A 23015-nucleotide genomic window follows, 5' to 3' on the forward strand; every position below is an offset into this window, starting at 1 on the left:
TGTGAATAGGCTCTCTTTTTTCCCATGAAGGAATCTAAGACAGTGCTTTCAAGCTTAATATTTCTTGAGAAATTTTTTTTTTAAAGTTTGGCTCGGGATATTTGACGTGGAATTCGATTAAACTTTATAAGGCATTAATATGTTTAACTGGATCTCTTAGCATGTTCCTTTTTTTTAAATCTCTGAGTTTTATTTCAAGCCCTTTTTAACAGTGATAAATTGATAGAGAGGCTAGCCTAGCCACTGCCAAGTCAACTTGATTAAAATCGAAAAATTTGAGAGACGCCTACTTCGTTACTTCGTTATGAAAAACGACCCAGGTTGAACAAAATTAGGATTAAATCTAAATCTGCCAACTGTACTGTACAGTAATCCAAAGTGTGTAATCTAACAACTACGGATTACATCTGTGTTCAGTGACTGAAAAAACATGATCATTATTTGATTTAAAATGAACTTATTCATTGTGGAAAAAACCACAACAAATGAGTAGCAGGTATGAATGAGTGTTTGTTTACCTTCCTGTTTAATCACCTCCGTCCCTTTTGTGTGTGTTTATATGCATGGACTACACAAATGATGACACACACATGCTGCTAAAACAAACATCGCTGTTTGTGATCTTTGTTCTGACACAAAAGAACAAAGATCTTTTGACATGTGGTTAAAAGAAACTATATGAAATTAGACTTTGAACGTGTTTCCAATAAATAGAAACAGAAAGTGTGGTGTATTCTGATGCTAATTCCTCTACATCTTCTCTAAGCCTGCGGGCACTGATCGCCCTCCATACAGGCCACTGTTTTCTCCTGCTGTCTTTGTCGCTGCTCGCCTCCATCACACAAAGCGCACTGTAGTGGAACAGTGGTCACCAAGGAAAAGAGGATGCTGACATGCCATGATCTTTATATATACTACCACTAAACAGCTTCAGGGTTTAAACCTTTTCGTATTCATTCATGGCTCAGTATTAAGCCATATTTAAAATACACTGTAATTAAGTAAATAAATGCTACATTTGAGGGGCTTTAAATTACCTTATAACTAAATTTGAATTTATTTTATTTTTAAGTTGTAGTGAAGAGGCCTTTTCTAAAAGGCATTTAAAAAAAATAATGATTTTACAAATAATGATGAGTTGGGCTTTAATTGCAAACATTCAGCTTTGTCTTACAGGACTTTGCATCCAAAATTGTCAAAAGAGTATTGGAATCAGGACTATATTACTTACATACACATTGAAACCATTTTTCAAGAGATGTAATTGAGTATTAACTTAAAAGCTGCTTTGTGGCCAGGTGCGGGATGCTGCATTCCTGTTTTGCTCATTAGTCAAGCAGGAAATTGGTCCGTTTTTGATTTCATGTGATGAATTTGCATTTAGAAACAGTCATACAATAAATGTATTCCTAATGCAGATTATAAAGGCTAGAAATGGCATGAACAGAGCACATCAATGTGAAACTGAGCTTAAAAAAAATACATGATAATTAAAAAAAAAGAATTACTGGTGAGCTTATATGAAGAGGAAGGAAGATAATGTAATGTGCATGAATCAAACAGAAACAGAGCTGAAATGGCAGAAATCATCCGAAACATGTCAAGAAAACTTATAGCATCTAGTAATAAAGGGTCAATAATACTGGCTTTACTAGGAAATAAGACTATAATAAATTTTATCATCCTTTTTTTCACTGTCACATAATATAATTTTTCAGCCGAGTTCCACAGCATGCTGGAACAATAGTGTTCAATAAAATGAAATAACGGGAAAAAGAGGGATAGATTTTTTTCACTCTCATTGGTCTTTAAATGTTTATTCACAGTCATCTATAAAAGCCAGTGCAGCACATTGAAACCCAAGTCTGTTAGCAGTGACCGTCAAAAAGATCAATAATCATAGATACAAAGAGAGGAACAGAGGGAAATGTGAGAATGTGACTTGATACAGCATCTATAAATCATGATTCTTTTTTTATCTCTGTGAATCATACTTTTCAGTCCAAGAAAAACTCTGATGCAGGGGATTGACGTTCAGTTCCAGTCTTACATAACAGCAGCATCATGGTATGGACTAAAACTGAATGATTTATCTTTTCATAAGGAAGCTCAAAATGTGCTGTGAATTAAGTCTTACTAAACCACTAAAATGTGTGTTAGCCATGAAAGCCTTTCTTCGTGGCGGTGGAGCAAAATATGTTGAAACAACTTATTATCTTTATGCATACAGACAAAAATACACCCTAAATGCAATTGGGAACATCTATAATGTAACATTAAAATTATCTATAAATTTTAGTTTACAAGAATAGTTTTTTTTTATCAGACAGAAAGCATTTTGGAAACTTTACATGTGCCTGAATTAATTTATTATTTTAAATATAGTGTGGGGGGGGGGGGGGAGTTCAAGTGCTAACTGTTTTTAACATTAAAAGAACATTAAGATATTTTAGCTGTTCTTCCAAGGAATGACAGAAATAAGCAGGTTTGAGATTAAATGACCTAATAACCAACGTTCAGTAGCTGATGGGAGTGTGCTGTTAATGACTTCATCCTCTAGGGGGCAGTCGAGTTTATCAATCCTCCATTTCAGTTTGACAGCGAACAAGAAAAGAAACTTCCTGATAGCAAAGATTTCCTGAGGTAAGGTAACTATTCTGTCAAAAGAGCGGTAATTATTTCTTAACAATGATATTTTATATCCGAGCCAACTCATTTGCATGGTTACATCGTTTATGAACATATTAGTGAAAGTTTTGACAACACTGGATTTCTTAATGTTGTCTTTGGGACACCGAGAAAGTTAGCTAAACGCTCACACCTAATTTAGCTTCAGTGAAAGGAGAACACGTTCTTTATCTCTGGTATGTAGAATAGTGAAGTCAAGCTTCAAACACATGGCGTTTAATTGTAGATCACATAAACGACGTAATATGATAAGCCATGATTTTACTCTAGATAGACAGAAGCTCTCAATTTATGGGAAAAAAAAGAAGCGGTTTTTAAAACTAGTGTTTCCCAACATGCCGCTTTGTCCACATTTAGAATTGAGTATCCTAAACATATAAGCCTCTCGGATAATAAGTTAGATTCACGACGTGGCGTGTGAATTTACACCTTATGTGCTGTTATGTCCCACCGCTGACGGTGTGGAAAAGTTTGGAATTGCATCATTTTTTTTCAGATCTGGATGATTATTGAAATGCAACATAGATTATCGGGAAAATTATTTCCATTACACCCCATAACTAAGGAGATGATGATGATCAGATGAGTACTTCATACTCATCTGATCATCATTTGTCCATCCAGAAATGCAAGTCACACATAAGTATTTAAAGTCAAAACCAGGTATTAATATATTTTTGCCCTTTAAGGTCTTTTCTACAATTGTTTTGCCTTTTTATCTAAATTCACTTTATCTCTAATTACTTAATTTCTTTTGAATGCTCAAGCTTTTTTGTTACAAAAGCAACATGATAGGCGCTGGAGCAGAATGGCTCTGAAAAAACCTGAATATCTGGTCCTCACAGGTATTTCTTCTTCTTTTTTTTAATTGCTGTTGTGCAGGTTCAGGCAGATTACCCTGTGTTCACGCTGGGCGGAAAAAACGTTCACTGGTAGTTTTTGCCGAGTCGGTCGCTGAGTACACTTCTGCATGATATAATGGCTGAATCGAGCACCATGTTGTCAGACAACTCTTCCATTGGGGATGCAGTGTCCAGTAGAGAAGATGTTGAATCCATTGAAGATGAGGGTCTTTACTACATTCCTGAGAGGAGACCATCTCTTGACCTTGGACCGTCTCCTATGGACACCAGTCAATGGTACGTTAAGATCTATGATTTTTTAGCCTTTCCAAACGAGCTAAAGATTCACACAATGCAATCACAGAGATGGAAAGAATGTGTGCCATTGGTGGAGAAGGGCAAAGGTCATCACTGTACATTCTAAGGTTTCTCTTCACCTAAATTAGTCTAACTTAAAATGTAATGAAAGCAGCCTGTACTTGTGGACAAAATAAAGCATGAGAGCTTTTAGGATTATTGTTATCTGCTTTAAGACAAAGTTTCATAACCTTGCAACTTATAACTTACACTTGAATGCAATTTAATTACAAAAGCATTGTGCATAACTTTAGCAGAATGCACACAAAAATCTGTAAGAAAAAGATTTTTTTTGTAATTACATTTGTTATTAGGCTATATAAATGTCATTACAGATGTTTAAATGTAACAAAAATATGCCTCCTGGAGGAAAGTAGAGTTAGTGCAAGTTCCCCACAAAAAGAAAGATTCTCACATGGAGCTCAAATTTTTACTCATCTATCAACTTTAAGGCATTTCAGTTAAAATGCCTGACTTGATGCTAGGTGCAGGAGTTCATTGAGGTCAGACTGAACTGCTGATCTTGTGCGTATTGCTCTGTGAAAACCAAGCAACTAACTCGAGATGCACAGATGAGCTTTTACTGATAAACGCAGATTTCTAGTTTTCTCTGACCTACTAATTAAGATTTTCTTTCTCAGGAATAAAACCAAATTTATAGTATATTATATTTTCTAATCTCCGCTTTTTATGAAGGATCATTCTATTGATTCCAGTTTGAAGAACTATAAATTATAGTTTCTAAAATATATATTCCTGCTGCCATTAGAGGCAATGCCACACTGCTGTAACACCTTCAGATTGTCCTGTGAGGTTTTGATGCTGAAGTAGTACAATTCTTACTTTTGGGTCATCTACCCACATCTCTCAGCTGGCTGGTCAACACTCTGGGCAGCTGAAGTTAGAAACTGCTTGATTTCTATTCTGTTTTACCTGCTGATCACCAACCAATGGCTAACCAATGACCAAATTCTTTTTTCAACTATTGGATGACTGATTTGTGCATCACTTCATCTAAAAGCTCTAACTCTGCTCCCTTCAGGTATTTTGTGGATCAGGCCTTGACTCCGGCTCAGAGCTATGAAAAATTGACTAGTGAAGAGGAACCAGAAGGCGTGGCAGTCGAGGGGGAGCCCCCCTATACAAGGTAGAAGCAGCATTAAAGACTCACAAAAAGCTTAAGCATGATGATCACTTTAGGTGCTCACATTTATATTGGAGCTTAATGCTGATAGAACAATATTTCAATCTTCATTACCTCACAATAATGTTAAAGCGTCATTGTCTTCCTGGTTTTAGCGTCCGGCTGGAAAGAGTGGATTCATTTTCCAGCTGCTACTCCGTTGACAGCAATGACTGTGAAAAGACGATTCCTAAGTAAGACATGTGACCACAGTGTTAGATTTTAACGCATGCGGCTGTTTGATACGTGGCCCTAAGATGTAATGAAACCTGTGTGTTGGACTTTGACCAGGAAAAAAAACAAAGAGGAAGTCACAGAGCCCTCGAACCAGCTCGAATTAATCCAAGAGCCAGAGGAAATCAAGCATCCATCTTTGACCCTACAATTCACTTTTAAGGTGTGCTTATGTGGCATTCACTTTCACCAGGCCTTCAAAACCAGCTCAAGCTGGAAGTGATTCATTTATTTGCTCTTTTTCCTCTTAGGCTTTGTGTGAGACCCTGAAGAAGCTGCAGGAAGACGATTTCAGGATGTTCAAGTGGAAGCTGTGGACTCATTACCCGCAGCCTTTCAGCGCCTCTCAAAGCATGGACATCGTGGACCTTGTGGACCGACTGCTGGAGAGCTTCACCTGTGAAATGTCTGTGCAGATCACCAGAACCATTCTCGTCAGCGTCAGTAAAAAAAATGTTGCTGAACACCTGCGGATGTTGTACATCAAAAGTGAGAGCGTTCACCATGTTCATTTCCATTTAGAAGTAACACAAATGATTCATCGCTGTGAAAAAGAATTTGATGCTTTTCAGATTTCTTCTTTTCTTAGATGAAACAAATGTTAATAGCAGATAACCTGAACAAACGCAGTGAACAGTTTTCAAATGATGACCACATTATTTTTGGGTCAGTTTTATTAGCCAAAAACAGGTTTCTTGAATAATTTTAACAAAACGAATCTGACAGCATGAAATGCGCAAAAAGCAACGCATCTGAGAAAATCTAAACAAATCCAAGAACAGAACATATTCCTCTATTAAAAATTGACAAGAAGTCTTGAAGGATGCAAATACTTTTTTCGCAGCTCTACAGATCATGTTTTGATCTTAACCTGATTTTTTTTTTCTCTTCCAGATCAAATACGTCATGAATTATGTGAATTGATGATACAGAAGTATAGCGAAGTGTCGATCACTGAAGGACAAACCATGCCACTGGACGACATCTATGTAGACGTCTCTACTTTGTCATGTTTTGACAATGGCCCAAATATTGAACATGAGGTCATGCAAATAGCCAAGCCGTACACCAAGAAGAACCCAGGCAAACAGCAGTCGTTGGCAGATACAGTCTCTCAGGAATGGGTAACCAAGTCTCATGCAAGGCAGGTGTATCTCTATGGACTGGCAGGATCGGGGAAGTCCATGTTTGTCAAAAAGCTTGCCCTTGACTGGGCTCGAGGGCGATCACACCAGAATTTCTCCTTTGTCTATGTCATAACAATCAGAGAGATGAACGAGTATTTAGAAACTAAGATCTCTCTGATGGATATAGTGAACAAACTGTACCCAATGGCACAGAGGATAAAAACAGAGGGCTTGAGGTATGAAAACAATGAAGCTTTATTTATCTTTGACGGTCTTGACGAGTACCCTGAGGAGTTTAACTTTAATCGAACAGAGATTCACTCTGATGCCACTTGTCCCATGACCATGAGGGTTCTCCTGACTAACCTCCTCAGAGGCCGGTTTCTCAGCCGCTCCCGGTTCATGATAACGTCCCGGCCTCATGCCGATCGCTGCGCCCCGTGGGATGGGCATTATGACGAGATCGAAATGGGCAGTTTCTCCGACGAAAACAAAGACGAGTATTTCAGGAAGAGGTTTAAGGACCCAGCTCAGGCAACCCGTGTCATCGAGCACGTCAAGTCGGTGAAAACTCTCCATATCATGTGCTGCCTGCCCTTGTTCTGCACGTTGTTGGCAGACGAGTGCCAACTCATCTTCAGAGAGTCGAGAACGGAAGAAAAACTCCCCACAAACATTACGTACATGTACACAAAGCTCCTGCTGAAGCTTGTTCACATTCGTAGAACAAGAGCTCCGGATTTCAGTCCAGAGGAAGAGCTGAAGTTGCTCATGGATCTTGGGAAATTTGCCTTTACCTTGCTGGAAAAGGGTCAGTTTCATATCAAGAGGACGAAATGTCCTGAGATCTCTCACATAGAGGCAGTGAACAGAAGTGGCATTTGCACGCAGTACATGACAACTCCATTCGTCCTGTGCCATGAGGACGTGGTGTGCTTTCTCCACCCCACCATGCAGGAGTACATGGCTGCTCTCTATGCATACCTCTCCTTTAGGAACCACGACAAGAACATTTTTGATCAACCGATAAAATCCAAATTCAGATTGAGCACCAAGGGACACAAAATAATGGAGCTGTACAAGGCAGCAGTGGAAAAAAGCCTGCAATGCCCAGATGGCAAACTGGACATGTTCTTGCGTTTCCTCTTTGGGATGGGATGCAAAACCAACCAAGAACTTCTCCTGCAGTTTCACAAGCCCCCTGCGAAGATCCTAGACTTAGCTAAAGACTGTGCCTCTCTCATCAAAAAGAACCAAGGATCTCAGCATCCAGATCGGAGTAAGAACTTGCAGTGTTGCCTGAAGGAGTTGGAGATGTGAGCCTTTGACTTGGCTCCAAGTCAAAGTAAATAAAATGGCCGATCACTACGCAAGAAAACAAAGTAGTGCACTTTAGTATCCGAGAAAAGTTGCATGCATGGGTAACGCCCACTGGCAATTTATGTTTGAGTGGGAAGCCTATTCATATAGTTTAGGAGCATATGAGGAAAAGCTGCTAATTTATGCGAAACACTAACAGGATATTGTCTAAGTTATCAGATCTTCATGTTTTCTCCCATCTTCAGGGGTTTCAGTAGCTTCATGGTTTTTCCAACATGTTAACATGTCATAACCCCAAACCCCAGTGCTTTTTGTTGGGATTTTGTTACACACAACAACAAAACAGGAGTAACTGTTTTGAGGAAAGGAAATTGATTAATCATTGTTGACCTTTTCTTTTAGAAATGATTTAAAACTCCCAGTTTCATTTAGGGTTGGACTTTGAGCCATTACCATTCATTAATATGATTTAAACCAAGTCATCCCATCATAGCACCGTTTTTATGTATATAAAAAAAATAACGTCACTTTCTAACCAGGGAATGTCTGGAGGTGGGCTGAATGCAAACACACACTTTCAATATTTTTATTTTTTTTTTAAATACTTTAGCTTCACAGTTATGTTGTGCTTAGTGTCTGTCACACAAAATCCCAATAAAATGCATTCAGGTTGCAGGTTGCAGTGTGACAAAATGTGATCAAGTTGAAGGTGAAATAAAAATTTTTGCAAGGTGCTATGTTTGATTAATCTGCAGAAACCCCCAGTGTTACTGAGCAGAAATTTCCAGTCCAAATGAAAGGTCTGGAAAAGGCAGCCCTCTATCACTGTGAGTTTTCTCTTCTAAAGGCTGTGGCAGAGTTGTGCATCCAATGTCTCTTGCTGCCATTTATAGGTTTTCAGACGCTTTAGTTTTTTGCTAGCTCTGCAAGATCACATAGGGAGTAATTATAAAAATGGTAAACAGCTTGAGTCACACAGGAATGGATTTTGGACACGAGTCTTAGAATAAATCTGAAAGCATGCTGTTAAATTAAAGATCAGAATATGTAAGAGTTTAGTCCTTCAGGCAAAACAGTATTTAAATTTTCAGAAACCTTGATCTGGACAGTCTCTAAGTTTTGATTCATTATTTAATTTATTTTTTGTAATAACATAATTATCTGTTAGATTAAAGATTGACCTTGAAGGAGGAGCTCATGACGTGTAATTATTTTGAAAAAGTTTTAAAAACTAAAGTGGAATCTGGTGTTTTGGGGTAATTTTGTCTTTTAGCCTCCTCCCTTCCTCTTTGCATTAAGTAATAAAATGTTCCATTAGGAAACTGATTCAACACTCATTATTACATGTATGTACATGTATGTGTGTATCCTTTGCTGTCTGAAAGTTTGTGTTGTGTATATATATGTGTGTGTGTGTGTGTTTGTATGAAAGTAATGATACTGAAAAATCTTTATCTCAAGTCTTTATTCTTTGTCCCATCGTGTGTTTGATAAAAATAAGACTATACAACTTTCTATTTTAAGTTTATGATAAATATCTAAATTTCATATAATCTGTGGCACATTTAGTGACAAAAATACATATAGCATGTATTTGTTGTAAAATAACAGACAGGACAAAATACCCAGAATCAGAATTTATTGAAGATTGTGTGCACAAAGAATTTGACTTTGGTTTAAAGCACTCACAGCATACAAACATAAAAGTATAACTATATACACTTTAGAGGAAATAAAATGAAGAGTAAACACATGTCTTTACAACCATTTCTTACTCTTCTTGGTACATGTGCCTGACTACTCTGGCCTAATTATGCGCAAGCATTGCAAAAATGTCCGCTTAAATGCAATAAAGAAATAACTTGTGGGAGACAAAAGCATGTTTTACATTACCCAAGTCTCCATCTCACACACATTTCTTCAAGGTTTTATTTAAATTCAAAAAAGCATAATATCAGCAAACAAAACAGAAGAGTGAAAAGCTTAGTGATTTATTTTTGTAATATTTTGTTTTTACACAGAAGTCAATGTAAAGTGCCTCAGTGCTGAATTTAGATGAGCGCTTGTTTACCTTTCAAAGTCCTCTAGATATTTCTCTCAGCCTCCAGCCAGTTTTGCATTGTACCTTTTTTTTTCTTCTCCACACTACTTCTGTAGGTAAAGAAACTCTTCTACCAGAACGATATACGATTCATGTTAAACGTGCATATTGTAAAATAAACTTTGTTCAGCAGGTGCCTTGAGTGCCTCTATTGTTTCCCACTACAATCAGTGTCTGCCAACTTTATAAACTTCTGTGCCATTCCTACTGCATTTGTTACAACACAGCTAAAGTTGGAACTAAAGTCCTCCAATGCGACGTTTTTCAGGAGCAAATTCTTCTGTAGGACCAATCCCTCCATTAAAGATGATCTAAAACAAGATTTGTTTGCAATCAGAACCAAGTTGAAAGCAGAAATGCAAATGATTGAAATGTTGTGGTGTAACTTCCATTAAAATGTTGAAATGATCCTTACTCGTTTGATTCGATTATTCTGTCATGGCTGGGTGATTCTTCGGGGAAAGTGCCGTTGACGAGCCAGTAGATGAGAGCCTCGTCCTCGTCGCAGTTCGGTAATGCGTCACAGTGGAGAATCAGATGCTCACCTGGAAGGAAAGATCCACAATCCAGGGTTGAAATGTTGCTTTCAGTAGATGTTACTTGAAAGCAGCGTTAAGAATTTTAAACACCAAACAACAGATCCTGTTGGACATGAATGTTGGGATACAAATAAAAGGATAACGCATGAGTTACCTGGATCCACCTTTATTTGGCTGTGTAGAGGCCCGATAATCTTTGGAGAGTCAAACTCTGAAACTGAACAGCTGAAATGAGCCAATATAATAACATACATATAAACCTGTCATATTTAATTGCTCCTTACCTGGAAATCCATGAGCCAACACCAGGTACAGACATCCAAAAGCTGTTGCACAGACCACAAAATGATCACAAAAATGGAACCACAAATAAAAATACAATGTATTTTCATCAATATGCACAATTACCTTTGATAGCAGATTGCAGCTTCATATTGATCTGTCCAGTAAGCATCTACCGTCTGCAGTATATGCAACTAGGGATCCCGTTATATAGCTGTACACACTTCCCCTCCACCCACACAGTGTCGGGGGATTTCCTCACAGTTTTGGACATTTATGTTGCTTGAGGTCAACAGTTTTCTATTGTGTGAGACTTACGGTTGACTCTATGTTGTTACGCACGGTGATTCAGTGGAAACCCTGCAAACGTGCGTTTTATACATTATACACAATCGTTGTCATGTGACAATTATTATAGGGTACTGATTGATTTGTTGTTTGAGATGTGTAATACAGACCTGATGATCTTTGATTTGAAGAGTTCAGCTCTAAAACAAAATGTTTAGGGCTTTGACTTTTGAAAATGACAGCCAAAATTATTAAATATTTAGCCCAGGACTGTGCAACCTTTACAAACCAAAGAGCTGTTTTTGCCTTCACTGCAATCAGAACCAAGTTGAAAGCAAATGCAAATGACACCACAACTGTTAAAAGTTGTGGTGTAAAATAAAACTTGAGAGCTGCAAATTTTACATGACTTCTTGAAGAAAAACAACTTAGAATATTTTGGTTGATATCTACTATAGACAGTTTAAATTTTAAAGATATTAATTTTTGTAAAGCTTTAAAATAAAATACATAAAACTTTTGCAAAAAAAGGATGGATCAATTTTCTCTGAGATGTACAGGATTTCTCCCATTGCATTATAAGCCTGGCGGGCCACCAGGCTTTATTTGTGCCCCGCCAGACTTTCTAATTTTCAGTCAACTTTAAAAAATGTTTAACTCAAAAACGCCAGTCCACAGGATGAATGACTGCCAAGCGCCCAACCACCGGGTTCGGAAAGTTTTCTGGGGGAAACCATGGATGCAATTATGAAAACAAACAAAAAAACACCACTTCCAACCTAATAAGGAAAACAGATGTAAAAAAAAAAATAAAAAATGACACTTGAACTTCAGTTTCATTCTGTTGTGGTACTTCAAAACAATCCATGAAAAAATTGCTAAAGTCTGCATTTGTTTTTTTTTATATACATATTTAATATTGTACATTAAAGAGGAGACCCTGATTGAGCCAGTTTGGCCAGGATCATTATGTTTCGGTTTTTAATTAACCAGTATTTAAAAACTACTTGAAACTATAGTACTCAAGTTCCAAAACTTGAGTACTATAGTTTTGGGAAAAAAAAGTTTTCCCTTGGTCTTATAATATTGAGACCAATTAAATAACCTCCATTACTTCAGAGCTACAAAATTTTAAAATTGGGATATTGCTAAAAATACCCTGACAGTAACCTTTAGGTCAGGGTAATCAGAAAGTTTCATAAAATCCTAGGTTTTGTACGATTAAAAGGTTTTTCCCATTGACTGGACGCTTCTAGTCAGAAGACGTATGACATCAGTTTTAAGAAACCTATGCAACTTTGAGCTAAAAATACGTCGACAAATGTGAAGCAGCGAGATGAGTGATTAAACTGAAAGAAGAAAATGTGTCAATTTGAGGAAGTAACAAAATGTTGACGTAAAAATGCATGACTCATAACTTTCAGACATGATTCAACATGATTCAAGGACGATACCTTCAAATATTTAAGACAAATCAGTAAGAAGCACCTTTTTCAAACCAATTTACTAGTTCAACCAAATAAGAAATCACATGGGTGTGAAACAAATCCCAGGAAATTAACAGACCTCCAGAGAGAGAACACTAATAAAATTCAAATAAACCGTAAATACAGATATGCGCCTATAAATATTTACAAAAAGTAGAGACACTTTTGTTGGTGTTTTAGTTTAATGTTAGGCCCACAGTCTTTTTGGAGCCAGTGCATATCTTCTCAGTCCATTGAGGTCTTTAGTCCGGGATCACTCCAGACCCAGGACGTAGTTGATACCTTGGACAAACCCGATGATGACGGGTTGCCAGGCTACCAGGTATCGAAGCCAGTCTAAAAGTTGTCCATACATGACATGTGGCCTCTCCCAGCTGAAGAAAACAGTGAAGGAGAACAACTCGAAATAATCAGAAGAGATATAACCTCAACAACAGAGAATCAGGAACTCAATTAGAACATCAATGAAACTCAACCTAATGTAAGACATTAAGCTCATAAAAAAATAGACAAATTGATACATTTCAAGTTTATTTTTTGCTAATTTTGATGATTATGACTTCTAGCAAATGAAAACCCTAAATTCAGCTGCTTACAGAACTACACAATAACCAAGTTAATAAAAATCTACTCTTTAAACAGCATGCTGAAAACCTATACGCATGTACAGTGCAGCATATGCACTGAATACTTGGGTTAGGCCTCTTTTAAAATGACTTATTGCATCAGTGCAGCATGATATGGACGAGCCTGTCATTCTGCAAAAAGTCATGTCACTAAAGACCCGCAGGTGCACAGTCCAGTAATTGTGCGGCGGCTCTTGATGCACAAACCACACCCAGTGAACATTCACGCGTATGCCCGCTTCATGTACATTTCCACCTTCCAACCCATTTCTTCCTTCCACTCAACTTTCAAATGATATTCTTGGATACAGCACTCTGTGCTTCTTTAGAAGTACTGTTTTGTGGGTCATGCCCCTTGTGGAGGGCGTCTCAGCAGACTGGATGGGACACAACACTTTTACGTTAATAATATTTCTGTTTGGCCTTATGTAAAATACTAAATTTTTTGGGATTCTGTTCACAATCCTCTAACTTAAAATAAACACTTAAGATATATAATAAATCGGTTTTCTTTCCCTGAACTGAAGTGCTAAAGGTAAACTTTTTAGTGATCGTCTAATTTAGTAGAATCCCATTTCTGTTTTGGGGAACTGCTGTCACACGAGTCTAATGTGTCTTTAACTGATCCGTGAAAAGGAACAATAACTTGATATGCAAGCTGTAAATTTCTAGTACGTTAATTAGCATCTAGTCACTTTGTTCCACTCAATTTAAACTTCTAACAAGTTTATTATTTAGCTTGACTTCTTATAATACTCAACAGGAAGTTTTAACATTCAGCACAAAAAGTATTTCATAAAGTTCTGTTTTAAAATCTTTTACGGCTGGAACAACAAGAAGGATACGGATTGCTGAACATCCTCTTCAGATCCACCTTCTCTTTGCAGTACGGACACATCTGCTTCTTCCCCACGATGCACCAGCCTCTTATGCAGAACTCATGGAAACTGGACGAGGAGTTAAGGCTTCATCACCAGCTTGAACATGAGAAAGTGTGGATATGAACGTTTCACAGCATCAACAGCAGAACAGTGGCAGTGAAAACGCTGATTGCAAACAGGTGATTCATATCCCACCAGATTGGATAATTCCAGGCGTTCATGGGGAAAAAATGGACATGAAAACATAAAACAGCCCATATTTGGAGGCTGACAGGTCCAAGGAACAAACATACCACTAGGTGGCAGTGATGGGGGATATTCTCAGAATTCAATCGGGTTATATTTCTGTTAAAAAACCCTTAAAAACATGCAATTTTAAATATATCAAATGTAACAGGCAAGTGAATATGATTTGTATACTGTTGACTGTATCCTTTCTTTCACACATGGCAGGAGTTTGGTTGTTAGTTTGGTTTTGGACTTGTATAAAAATGCTGTTTCTATCTAAAACACCAATGCCATGTTTGGAATGGATTGCAGCAAAACATTAAAGATTTGTAATGGATATTCTGTTCAAAATATTTTTCTCAGAGAAGTAAATTCTTTAAATTACATCCCATTACATTAATGTTCATATGTAAATTGTTTTCTCTTGATTATTCACCGATATTTGGTCTCGAACATCCGATAATCTCTCTGTTGTTTTCCTACTCATAATTTAACTGCAATAATAATAATTTAGTAAGCCGGTTAATGGCTTGAATTATTTTCACTGTTGTTGTGCATTTCTGCTCATAACATCATGTAGCTGCAAATCAAGTTTGTTTATAAATCTTTTAAATTTCTGTTGAGCCCATTCTCCTCTGGTACTCCTAAATAACGTATGGTGCAGCATCATGCTGCCGTCACGTTCTGCTCTCAACCAGAGCAGGCAGCTCTGGTTAGAGCTTCCTGCTGGGAAGCTTTAACCAGCTGGGAAGCCCTAACCCAGTCCCAGCTTCCCAGCAGGGACTGGGAAGCTGGTTAGAGTTGATGGGAAGATAAATGGAGCAAAATACGGGGAAATTCCTCTTTAGACAGGACAATGGCCCTAAAAACTCAGCCATAATAATGGCTTAGTCAAAGTCAACAATATGCAACTTAGAATCTGAGTTTCGATAAGGTCTGTTTGCAGAATTTGCAAACAATGGACAAGAATTTCTCTCAGTGTGCAAAACTTATACAGACAATGCAGCTGTAATTCCAATAAGATAAATTAGTGGTAGGTTATGAAAACCACATATCTTATTAGACCCTACTTTGTGTTGCTCTAATTTATAAGAAGGAACAGCAAACATTTTAAAATAAAGAAATAAATGAAGGTTTTAGAATATTGTCAAGTTTTTCATGAAATAATCACATTAAATTTCCACAATAATGTGTCTCTAAAGATAACGGCAATGTATTTTTGATCCATTTGTCTTGTCATTTTGTTGGAAACAATGTGCTTTTTTAAGCATTTATACACAAATCCCATAAAAAAAATGTGCATCCATCCTCTTTTTGCAAACGTTTTCCCCCTATATTAAAAGCTAAAAATAGAAGTAAAATGGCAGTTATTTAAAAACAACAGATTTTCTCAGCAGATATTTAAGTTGTGTTTAAGAGCCCGTGTAACATTTGCACACCTAAATAAAATTTTAGCTGGAAAAATAACACTCTAGATGTTAAGGTTGCAGACCACTGCTGTGGACGCTAACATGAAAAAAACATGTTAGTGCCAGGTTTTAAAACACAGAGTTTGAAAAAGGCAGAAATCGTGCGGTTTACAACGTTCGGCAAATTCCAATCAGCACTGAGGAAGTAGCATGGGGTATTTTTAAACCAACAGACATAACATTCTGGGATAAAGGTCAAGCTAATTCCTCTTTACATTGTGAGAGATTGCATGTTCTGGTTTCTAAAACAAATCCTGAAAACAACCCATGATGCATCAAAACTTCTCTTTTCACTGATAAGATCAAATTAAAAAGCACGTCTGTATCAGTGACAGGCAGGATACACGTGATTGCAGGATAATCTGTAGGTGTTCTCGATTATCCCTTCCTCACTGACATCTACGAGAATCGGCTGACCGCACACGGCACAGATGTTGTCCGAGAGGTGCTTGGTTGGCATCCCTGATGCACTGTAATACTGAAATGAAAAGCACAAATGGTTCAAGTAACATTTAGCGTCAGTCACTACCTCTAAAATATGCAATGTAGCTACTTACTCCGACGGTTGAGGCCATGAAGTCTGCACACATCTCAGCAAAGTCTCTACCAAGGACTCCATAGTACAGCCCATAGAACAGCAGCGAAACGCCAAAATCCATAGCATCCTCTGGTTTTATCCTGCAATTATAATCAGAGTGATAAACAAGAGCTACAATAGACCAATAAAGAAAAGTGAACTAATAAAAAGACTTAACACTGCACCTAAATGATCAATTCTCACTATTTTACAAACTTTGCTTTTAATTATTTAGGATGCTTAATCATTTCAAATAGAAAGCCTTTATCTATCTTATAAATAAGATAGATAAATTCTTATAAATAAGATAGATAAAGATTAGATATAAATATCTAATCTTATAAATAAGATTTACCGTATTTACCGCACTATAAGGCGCACCTAAAAACCTTCAATTTTCTCAAAAGCCGAGAGTGAACCATATAATCCGGTGCGCCTTATATATGGACCAATATTGAGCCACAACAGGTCTCACAACTATGGTAAGCAGCCGCCGACTTCATTTTCTCCCGTAGAAGAAGAAACGGAGGAAAGCAGCCACCGATGCAGCCAGCGGTGCACGCTGGGTTTTGTGTAAAGACCCCAAAATGTCTCCTATTAAGAGACACGCTTACGACGCAGAGTTTAAGCTCAAGGTGATCAGTCACGCAGTAGAACACGGGAATAGAGCAGCAGCGAGAGCATTTAACATGAACGAATCAATGGTGCGGAAGTAGAGGAAGCAACAGCTGTTCATTTTGGGAATGAACGGAGTTTTCAGAACGCTGGTTTGTAATCTATTAATAAAGTTTGACTGACCTATATGACTATTTTGTTGACATTCCCTTTAGCGCAGTTTAATCTAATGGATGCATAACGTAACCCCAGCCTCTACTGTAGAGTCTATTCTATGCGCCTTATAATGCGGTGCGCCTTATATATGAAAAAAAGTTTTAAAATAGGCCATTCATTGAATGTGGTCTTATAATGTGGTGCACCTTATAGTGCGGAAAATACGGTACTTTAGAATCAATAAATCTTATAATAGCTGTAACCATGTTTTAAATACATCTAAACAAAACAACTGCTTAATCTTGTAAACAATGAAACTGAAAACAATAGCAATCATCTCCTTGGCAACCATCTCCATGGAAAAAAAAAGAGGAAGACAGACATTTTTTTTTTCGTACAGATCATATGTCTCACTTGTCATGAAAGCTTAATCTCTTTACATAATGTTCACATTAACCTTTGCAATTTTAGGAACAGACTGATTCTCATAGGCTACATTTTTCTGGACCGAGTCATTTCACTTTTTATCCAAACAAATCTAGTTAAATGATTTCCAGTCAGGTTGGTTGTGGTTCATTTCAATACAGTTTATGCATATATAACGATGACGGGGCACTTTCCAAGATAAAAATATAATTTGAGTACAGAAATTAAAAATTGATTCAAATTCAGTTACATACAGCGCATCCAGAAAGTGTTCACATTGCTTCACTTTTCCCATATTTTCTACAGCCTTATCCATAATTGCTTTAAAATGTATATTTTCCCTCAAAATTGCTCCAAATACCCAAATATGACAATGTGATTTTTTTTTTTTAGTTCAGCTGAGAAATGTAGAAAAAAAACAAAAACAAAGGACTAGATGCACAGTTTACTCCAATTCAGTCCTAGTTCTAAAGTAATCCAGTCAAGTTCAGTTAAAATCCACATTAGTAAAAAGATAGAGTCTAAATACTTGGGAAATATTATTGAGCATTGTCATTACAAAACCAGACAAATTAGCAAATGGAACATTAATTACATAAACAGGATTATTAGCCTTTGCCCTTTAACGTGTTCTGACACATAAGTCAGATGCAACAATGGGGAAATGAAATAGTCCTGTGTCAGAGAGCTTGGTCACAAGAAAAGAAGCTACAGATATATTTGGCGTTTGCTAAAAAAAAAATCCCTACAAGTGAGAGGGTTAGCAACAACAGCTTCCATTTATAATCTCATACCACCACTAAACTTCAACCACAGAGACATTTTGGTTGCTATGTGTACAGCTAACTCAAATAAAGTGACTCAGAAAATTGGAATATTACATACGACCAATAAAGAAACTGAATATTAATACCCGATACCAGCATCAAGTACTCGTAGCCAATACTCCAAACAGATTCCACAGTTCTGCTGGATTTTCCTCCCGTGCTGTGCACAGTTTACTCATAGACTAAACTAAATAAATTTATTTTCAGAAGTTATTGTGTGGTATCAGTACTTGGTATCAGTGAGTACCTAAACTGAAGCACTTCTACTCAGTCTAGAACAAAAACATATCGGGACACCCCTACAGAAATGATATTAATGCTTTCTTTGGTAAAACTGTTGAATAAGAAATGATAGAAAAGGTGAACGAGCAGATGGTAGATTGGTTCACTGTGTGATATCAAGTTCACTTTTGGAGCCGTGTACCACTTCATGGTTCCCTCTGCACTTGCTCATAGTGGCTGTGCTTGATTGGCAAGGAAACATATCTGACCAAATCCCCATAGAGAATACCAAACCCATCAACACTATTAAAGAAAGCTCGGCTTCCTTAAAATCACAGATTGGCAATATTCATGTCACCTTACATTAACTCAGAAATTCTTGCTAAGCAGCCAAGACTCCTTACTTAATGTCATTCTTGTACAGTACATGAAGAAAATTCAAAAGATTAGCATTTCTGCAGTATTTTTTGTCATGCTTAAAATTTTCTATATATTACAAGTTTAAGTTCTGTTACTTAAACTACTAAAATAAAAAACTTTTTGATAGCCTTCTAGTGTTTTTAGGTGAAGCGGTAGATGGATACTTAAAGTAGTTGTTACACAGAATTTGAAAACAGCACCATCTGGCGGTGAGAAAGTGCAACACATCATGGAGTGCTAAAGGCTAAAACAATTGGTTGAGTTGTACACCTTTCATAAACACACAACACATCACCCACTGAAAAAATTTACAATGTTTTTAAAAAATTAGAAAATAATTTTGTGCAATTATACATACCTGAATATAAGGTTTATACCAAAAAGTGTAAACATGACCACGCTGTAGCCAAATATTCCTATGGCATAGCTGATCTTGTACAGGAGGAGGAACCACTTGTACACCAACCTACAAATACAATCAGACAGTAAATGTGTTTAACTTGAGACTGTTTTATAATTATTGCAGCACTAATTTGTCATTTCTCTTTTTTATGTGGATATTTGTCTATATCTGAAGTTTTTATGCACATCTAAAAATGAGGTTCACCTCGGTGTGGTGCAGGCCAGTGGCTTGCGAGTGGCACGAAAGGAGATGTACGCTGTGATGACGGAGAAGACGAACCACGTGGACAGAAACCTCCACCAGTGGAGTTTTGTAGTGAAGTAGAGCGGAACTACCCACATCTGAAACAGTGTCACCAGCTACGAGACAAGAAATGTGCAGAATCAATAGTGAATTTGAGCAAAATAAAAAAACTAAGTGGTCAACGCTATCAGAGATGAGGGAAACTGAAAATCCATTTGAATTTAATTAACAACAAGAATGAAAATATCAGTTTTTATTTCTCTGTATTTAGCAAACGACACTGCAGCAATGTGCTGCCACAGATATAATCTAAATGTAAAGATGCATGTTCCTCAACACTGGAGATTTCACAAAAGTACTTGTCACGCCGATGCAGACACACATACCTCTTGTCCCACTTGAACAGATTTTGAGACTCAGTATGCAAACCTTTACATGATGATATTTCCAAATTCACACTCAGAGCTTGTGTCTTTTGTGCCTTACGTTGTACGACTTTGGGTGTCTCTGTTTCCACTGCACGAGTACCAGCTGGGCGACGACCAGGGTGACGATGAGGATCAGCACCATTTCTGCGTGCATGGCCTCATGACCTTTGTGTTTGGCATGCATTTTTGCGTGCTCCACTCTGTCGATAGAAATGTAAATGAGCAATGTAGGTTAACAAGCAACCGCATGATCGGAAGATTTACACCAAAACAGGATATGTGCTCATGCTGGCACATGTGCTGATAGAAATACTGCAAATGGTGTCATCTTTAAAAACAAGAATAAAACGTTGTGTATTTTGACCTTGGTAAGATTAGATTATGTTTCAGATAAATGCATTGAAGAGACAGAAACAGATATTGATTTATTACTGATGTATTATGCAAAAAACCTTGTGCATTATCAGATGAAAACCTACTGATGTGCAACAACTAACTGTACAGATAAGTCTGAGTGGGATGCATACACTGACCTCCATTTCTCTTCTGGTGAAAGCTTGGACACATCAAACTGTAAAAAGGCAAAGAAAAGGGTAGAAAGTTAAAAAGGGAATAAAATTGCAACGCGGTAGTTTGTAAATGACTGTCAATTTTATAATTTCTTCATTCTGTGTAAGATCCCAAAACTGCAACACATTTCTTTTGGTCATTTGTGTTGTATTGCTAAAACCAAAAATTGGAATCAGTCATAATTTTCTTTCTTAAAAAGCCTAATCTCTGTATCACTTGATGTTAGTTTCAATTTTATTTTAATCATGAATTCTGGTGGGTAAATTAATGATTACATTTTTTTTGTAATTTAAAGACTCTTTGATGCTCAAATGGAAATTCAAAATGCTAATTCCCATCGAGATACACGTAGAACTTTTTATGGAATAAAAATACCAAAACAAAGTAAATAAAAAGCATTGGTCGAGTAAAAGCCAAATCGGTGAGCCTCTGACAGGTAAAGCAAATAAAGCATTCTGGAATAACATTGTTCACTGCACTCAACAGCTGCTGTCCCTCCCACGTTGTTGAGCTTGTTTAGCAACCTGAAATTAATTTAGAGACTGGTAGGAATCACTGACATACACCTGTCTCCTTATAATTACCTGGAACAACAGAGAAATATTAATCGTCATTCTAAGCAGGAGTCCAATTGAAGGTTCAGATGTACTATCTCAAAAAATTAAGAATAAAGCGTAAAAGTTAAATATTTCTTGCCAGTCATCTCAGAAAGTGAAACGTAATTTTATAGAAATTCATTACACATGGAGTAAAATATTTCAAACTTTATTTTTATTTTTTATAAATAATTTTAATGATTATGGTCTACAGGTTAAAAAAAAACCCCTCAAAATTCAGTGTCTTAGAAAATTAGAATATCATATTAGACCAATCAAAAACTTATGTTTTAAGCACAAATGCCAACCTTCTGAAAAGTATGTACATTTCTATGCACTCAATACTTGGTTGGGAATCCGACTGCATGAATTACTGCATCAATGCAGCGTATAGAGGCGATCACCCTGTAGCACAGCATGTAAGTGACATGTACTACCAGTATGTGATAATTTGTATTAATTTCTGTGTAGTAATACTGAATAAGGCAATCATTCTTAATTGAACGTGATCAGTTTAGCGCAATCTTGGATCCTATTTGTTATTATACTGTTATTTCACTGTCCTCAAGGATAACCAGGCCAAAGGTTACAAACTGATCAACATCTGAATTTTAGGAGTATTTCAAAATTATTTCTATTCATATACACAAAGTCGAAACAATAACACAACCTAACACACTGACACGCAGTCTCATCATTGTACCTTTCAAAAAGCTGAGTTTAAGTCAAACACTGAAATATCTCAGGAAGTGCTAAAGTTACTTCCACTGAAATTACCTGACCTTTGAGCCCCACCAGCCACATCATCTTATACTAAAGATTGCTTTAAAATGTCACTCACAGCTCAGCAAAATTATAAAGGAGGGAAAAAAATTATAGTCGAGAGAGAAAGGGAAGAACACAAGTAGCTTTGATTGAGTAATAGCAGGTGATGCTCATGGTCTTAGCAAGGCTGTAATTTTATTTTTGTTTTTCTTTGCATTTGACGTCCTGGTTCCACAAGTTTAGCTGTTAGTTCACTTGACAACCTCCTTCCTCCCAGACACTCTGCCTGGTCATGGTTGTTAAGTTAATCGTGGTAGTTAGTAGTTAGCTAAATCTGGGAGCAGGAGCTAACTCGGAAGCTAGCTCCTTTCACAGACTAATCTAAGGCTTCCTGTTTATTCTCATTAGTCTAACCTGGTTCGGTTCATTATGCTGCTCCAACCCATGGTCGTGCTCCACACCGTCAACCTCCACCTCAAACACGCCAGCCATCTTCAGAGAGCTTCTTTAACGTTCCGGGGCCATTAGCATTAGCGGAGCAGCTTAGGAGAGTCACTTCCTGTTTCAAACACCTTCAAAATAAAGTTCCAAATTAAATGTAGGTCAATTTGTAAAGTCCAACGTTATCATGTTTTTTCCCCCCCAAGAAAAAAAACATAATAGCTAATATTTAGAATGTTTTAAATGGGTTAGAATACAGTAAATCAGATGTGCTTAGTTTATAAAATTGTAAAAAAAAATATTGTGCTTGCTTGACTCTTCAAGCATAATACTATTCTCTCTTTCAAAGCTGTTATATTTCATGCAGAAAGAAAAATGTTTACGACTCTATCAACAGTACACACAGCAAACTGTGTGTACTGTTTGCTGTGTGTACAAGCAAACACACAAACAAACAGATCGTTGTTGGGGTTATTATCACCAAAAACTGTGTGGATTTGTTGCACCCATTGCATAAAACTTTATATTCCTTGTGGTTCTATTTTCAAACAGAAATATCCATTGTGAATTTATTTTTCTTATTTACATTTTTGCACAGTAAATATTAATTATTGTTAGCTTTATGCACTTTTCCCTTAAACTGAACTGTAAAAGTGAAGAGAAACTCCGGGAAC

The 23015-nt window shown here is 37.0% G+C and overlaps 2 protein-coding genes across 2 annotated transcripts; one reads left to right on the top strand and one right to left on the bottom strand.

Moving 5' to 3' along the window:
* Nucleotides 1–2566: 2566 nt before the first annotated feature.
* Nucleotides 2567–10266, top strand: nlrc3l1 (NLR family, CARD domain containing 3-like 1). Its single transcript, XM_032575899.1, has 7 exons — nt 2567–2643; nt 3571–3827; nt 4930–5034; nt 5187–5264; nt 5362–5467; nt 5556–5793; nt 6199–10266. The coding sequence occupies exons 2-7, from the start codon at nt 3667–3669 to the stop codon at nt 7749–7751; spliced, it is 2241 nt and encodes a 746-aa protein (XP_032431790.1). The 5' UTR covers nt 2567–2643; nt 3571–3666; the 3' UTR covers nt 7752–10266.
* A 2180-nt stretch (nt 10267–12446) lies between these two features.
* rnf121 (ring finger protein 121) lies at nt 12447–22478 on the bottom strand. Its single transcript, XM_032575900.1, has 9 exons — nt 22315–22478; nt 20503–20540; nt 20028–20169; nt 19503–19657; nt 19254–19361; nt 16210–16330; nt 15997–16130; nt 13920–14021; nt 12447–12822 (listed from the first exon to the last, which is right to left on the bottom strand). Exons 1-9 carry the CDS (start codon nt 22390–22392, stop codon nt 12702–12704), a joined length of 999 nt encoding a protein of 332 aa, XP_032431791.1. The 5' UTR covers nt 22393–22478; the 3' UTR covers nt 12447–12701.
* Nucleotides 22479–23015: the final 537 nt, after the last annotated feature.

Source organism: Xiphophorus hellerii, chromosome 11 (genome assembly GCF_003331165.1).
Source record: "Xiphophorus hellerii strain 12219 chromosome 11, Xiphophorus_hellerii-4.1, whole genome shotgun sequence".
Classification (NCBI taxonomy): Eukaryota; Metazoa; Chordata; class Actinopteri; order Cyprinodontiformes; family Poeciliidae; genus Xiphophorus; species Xiphophorus hellerii.

Coding starts and splice junctions, on each gene's coding strand:
- nlrc3l1 (XM_032575899.1), top strand. CDS start 3,667: ATGGCTGAATCGAGCACCATGTTGTCAGACAACTCTTCCATTGGGGAT. Junction 5,265..5,361: donor TGTGAAAAGACGATTCCTAA/GTAAGACATGTG, acceptor GACTTTGACCAG/GAAAAAAAACAAAGAGGAAG. Junction 5,794..6,198: donor GCGGATGTTGTACATCAAAA/GTGAGAGCGTTC, acceptor TTTCTCTTCCAG/ATCAAATACGTCATGAATTA.
- rnf121 (XM_032575900.1), bottom strand. CDS start 22,392: ATGGCTGGCGTGTTTGAGGTGGAGGTTGACGGTGTGGAGCACGACCAT. Junction 20,541..22,314: donor AGCATAATGAACCGAACCAG/GTTAGACTAATG, acceptor GCCTTTTTACAG/TTTGATGTGTCCAAGCTTTC. Junction 16,331..19,253: donor GGTATAAACCTTATATTCAG/GTATGTATAATT, acceptor TTATAATTGCAG/GATAAAACCAGAGGATGCTA.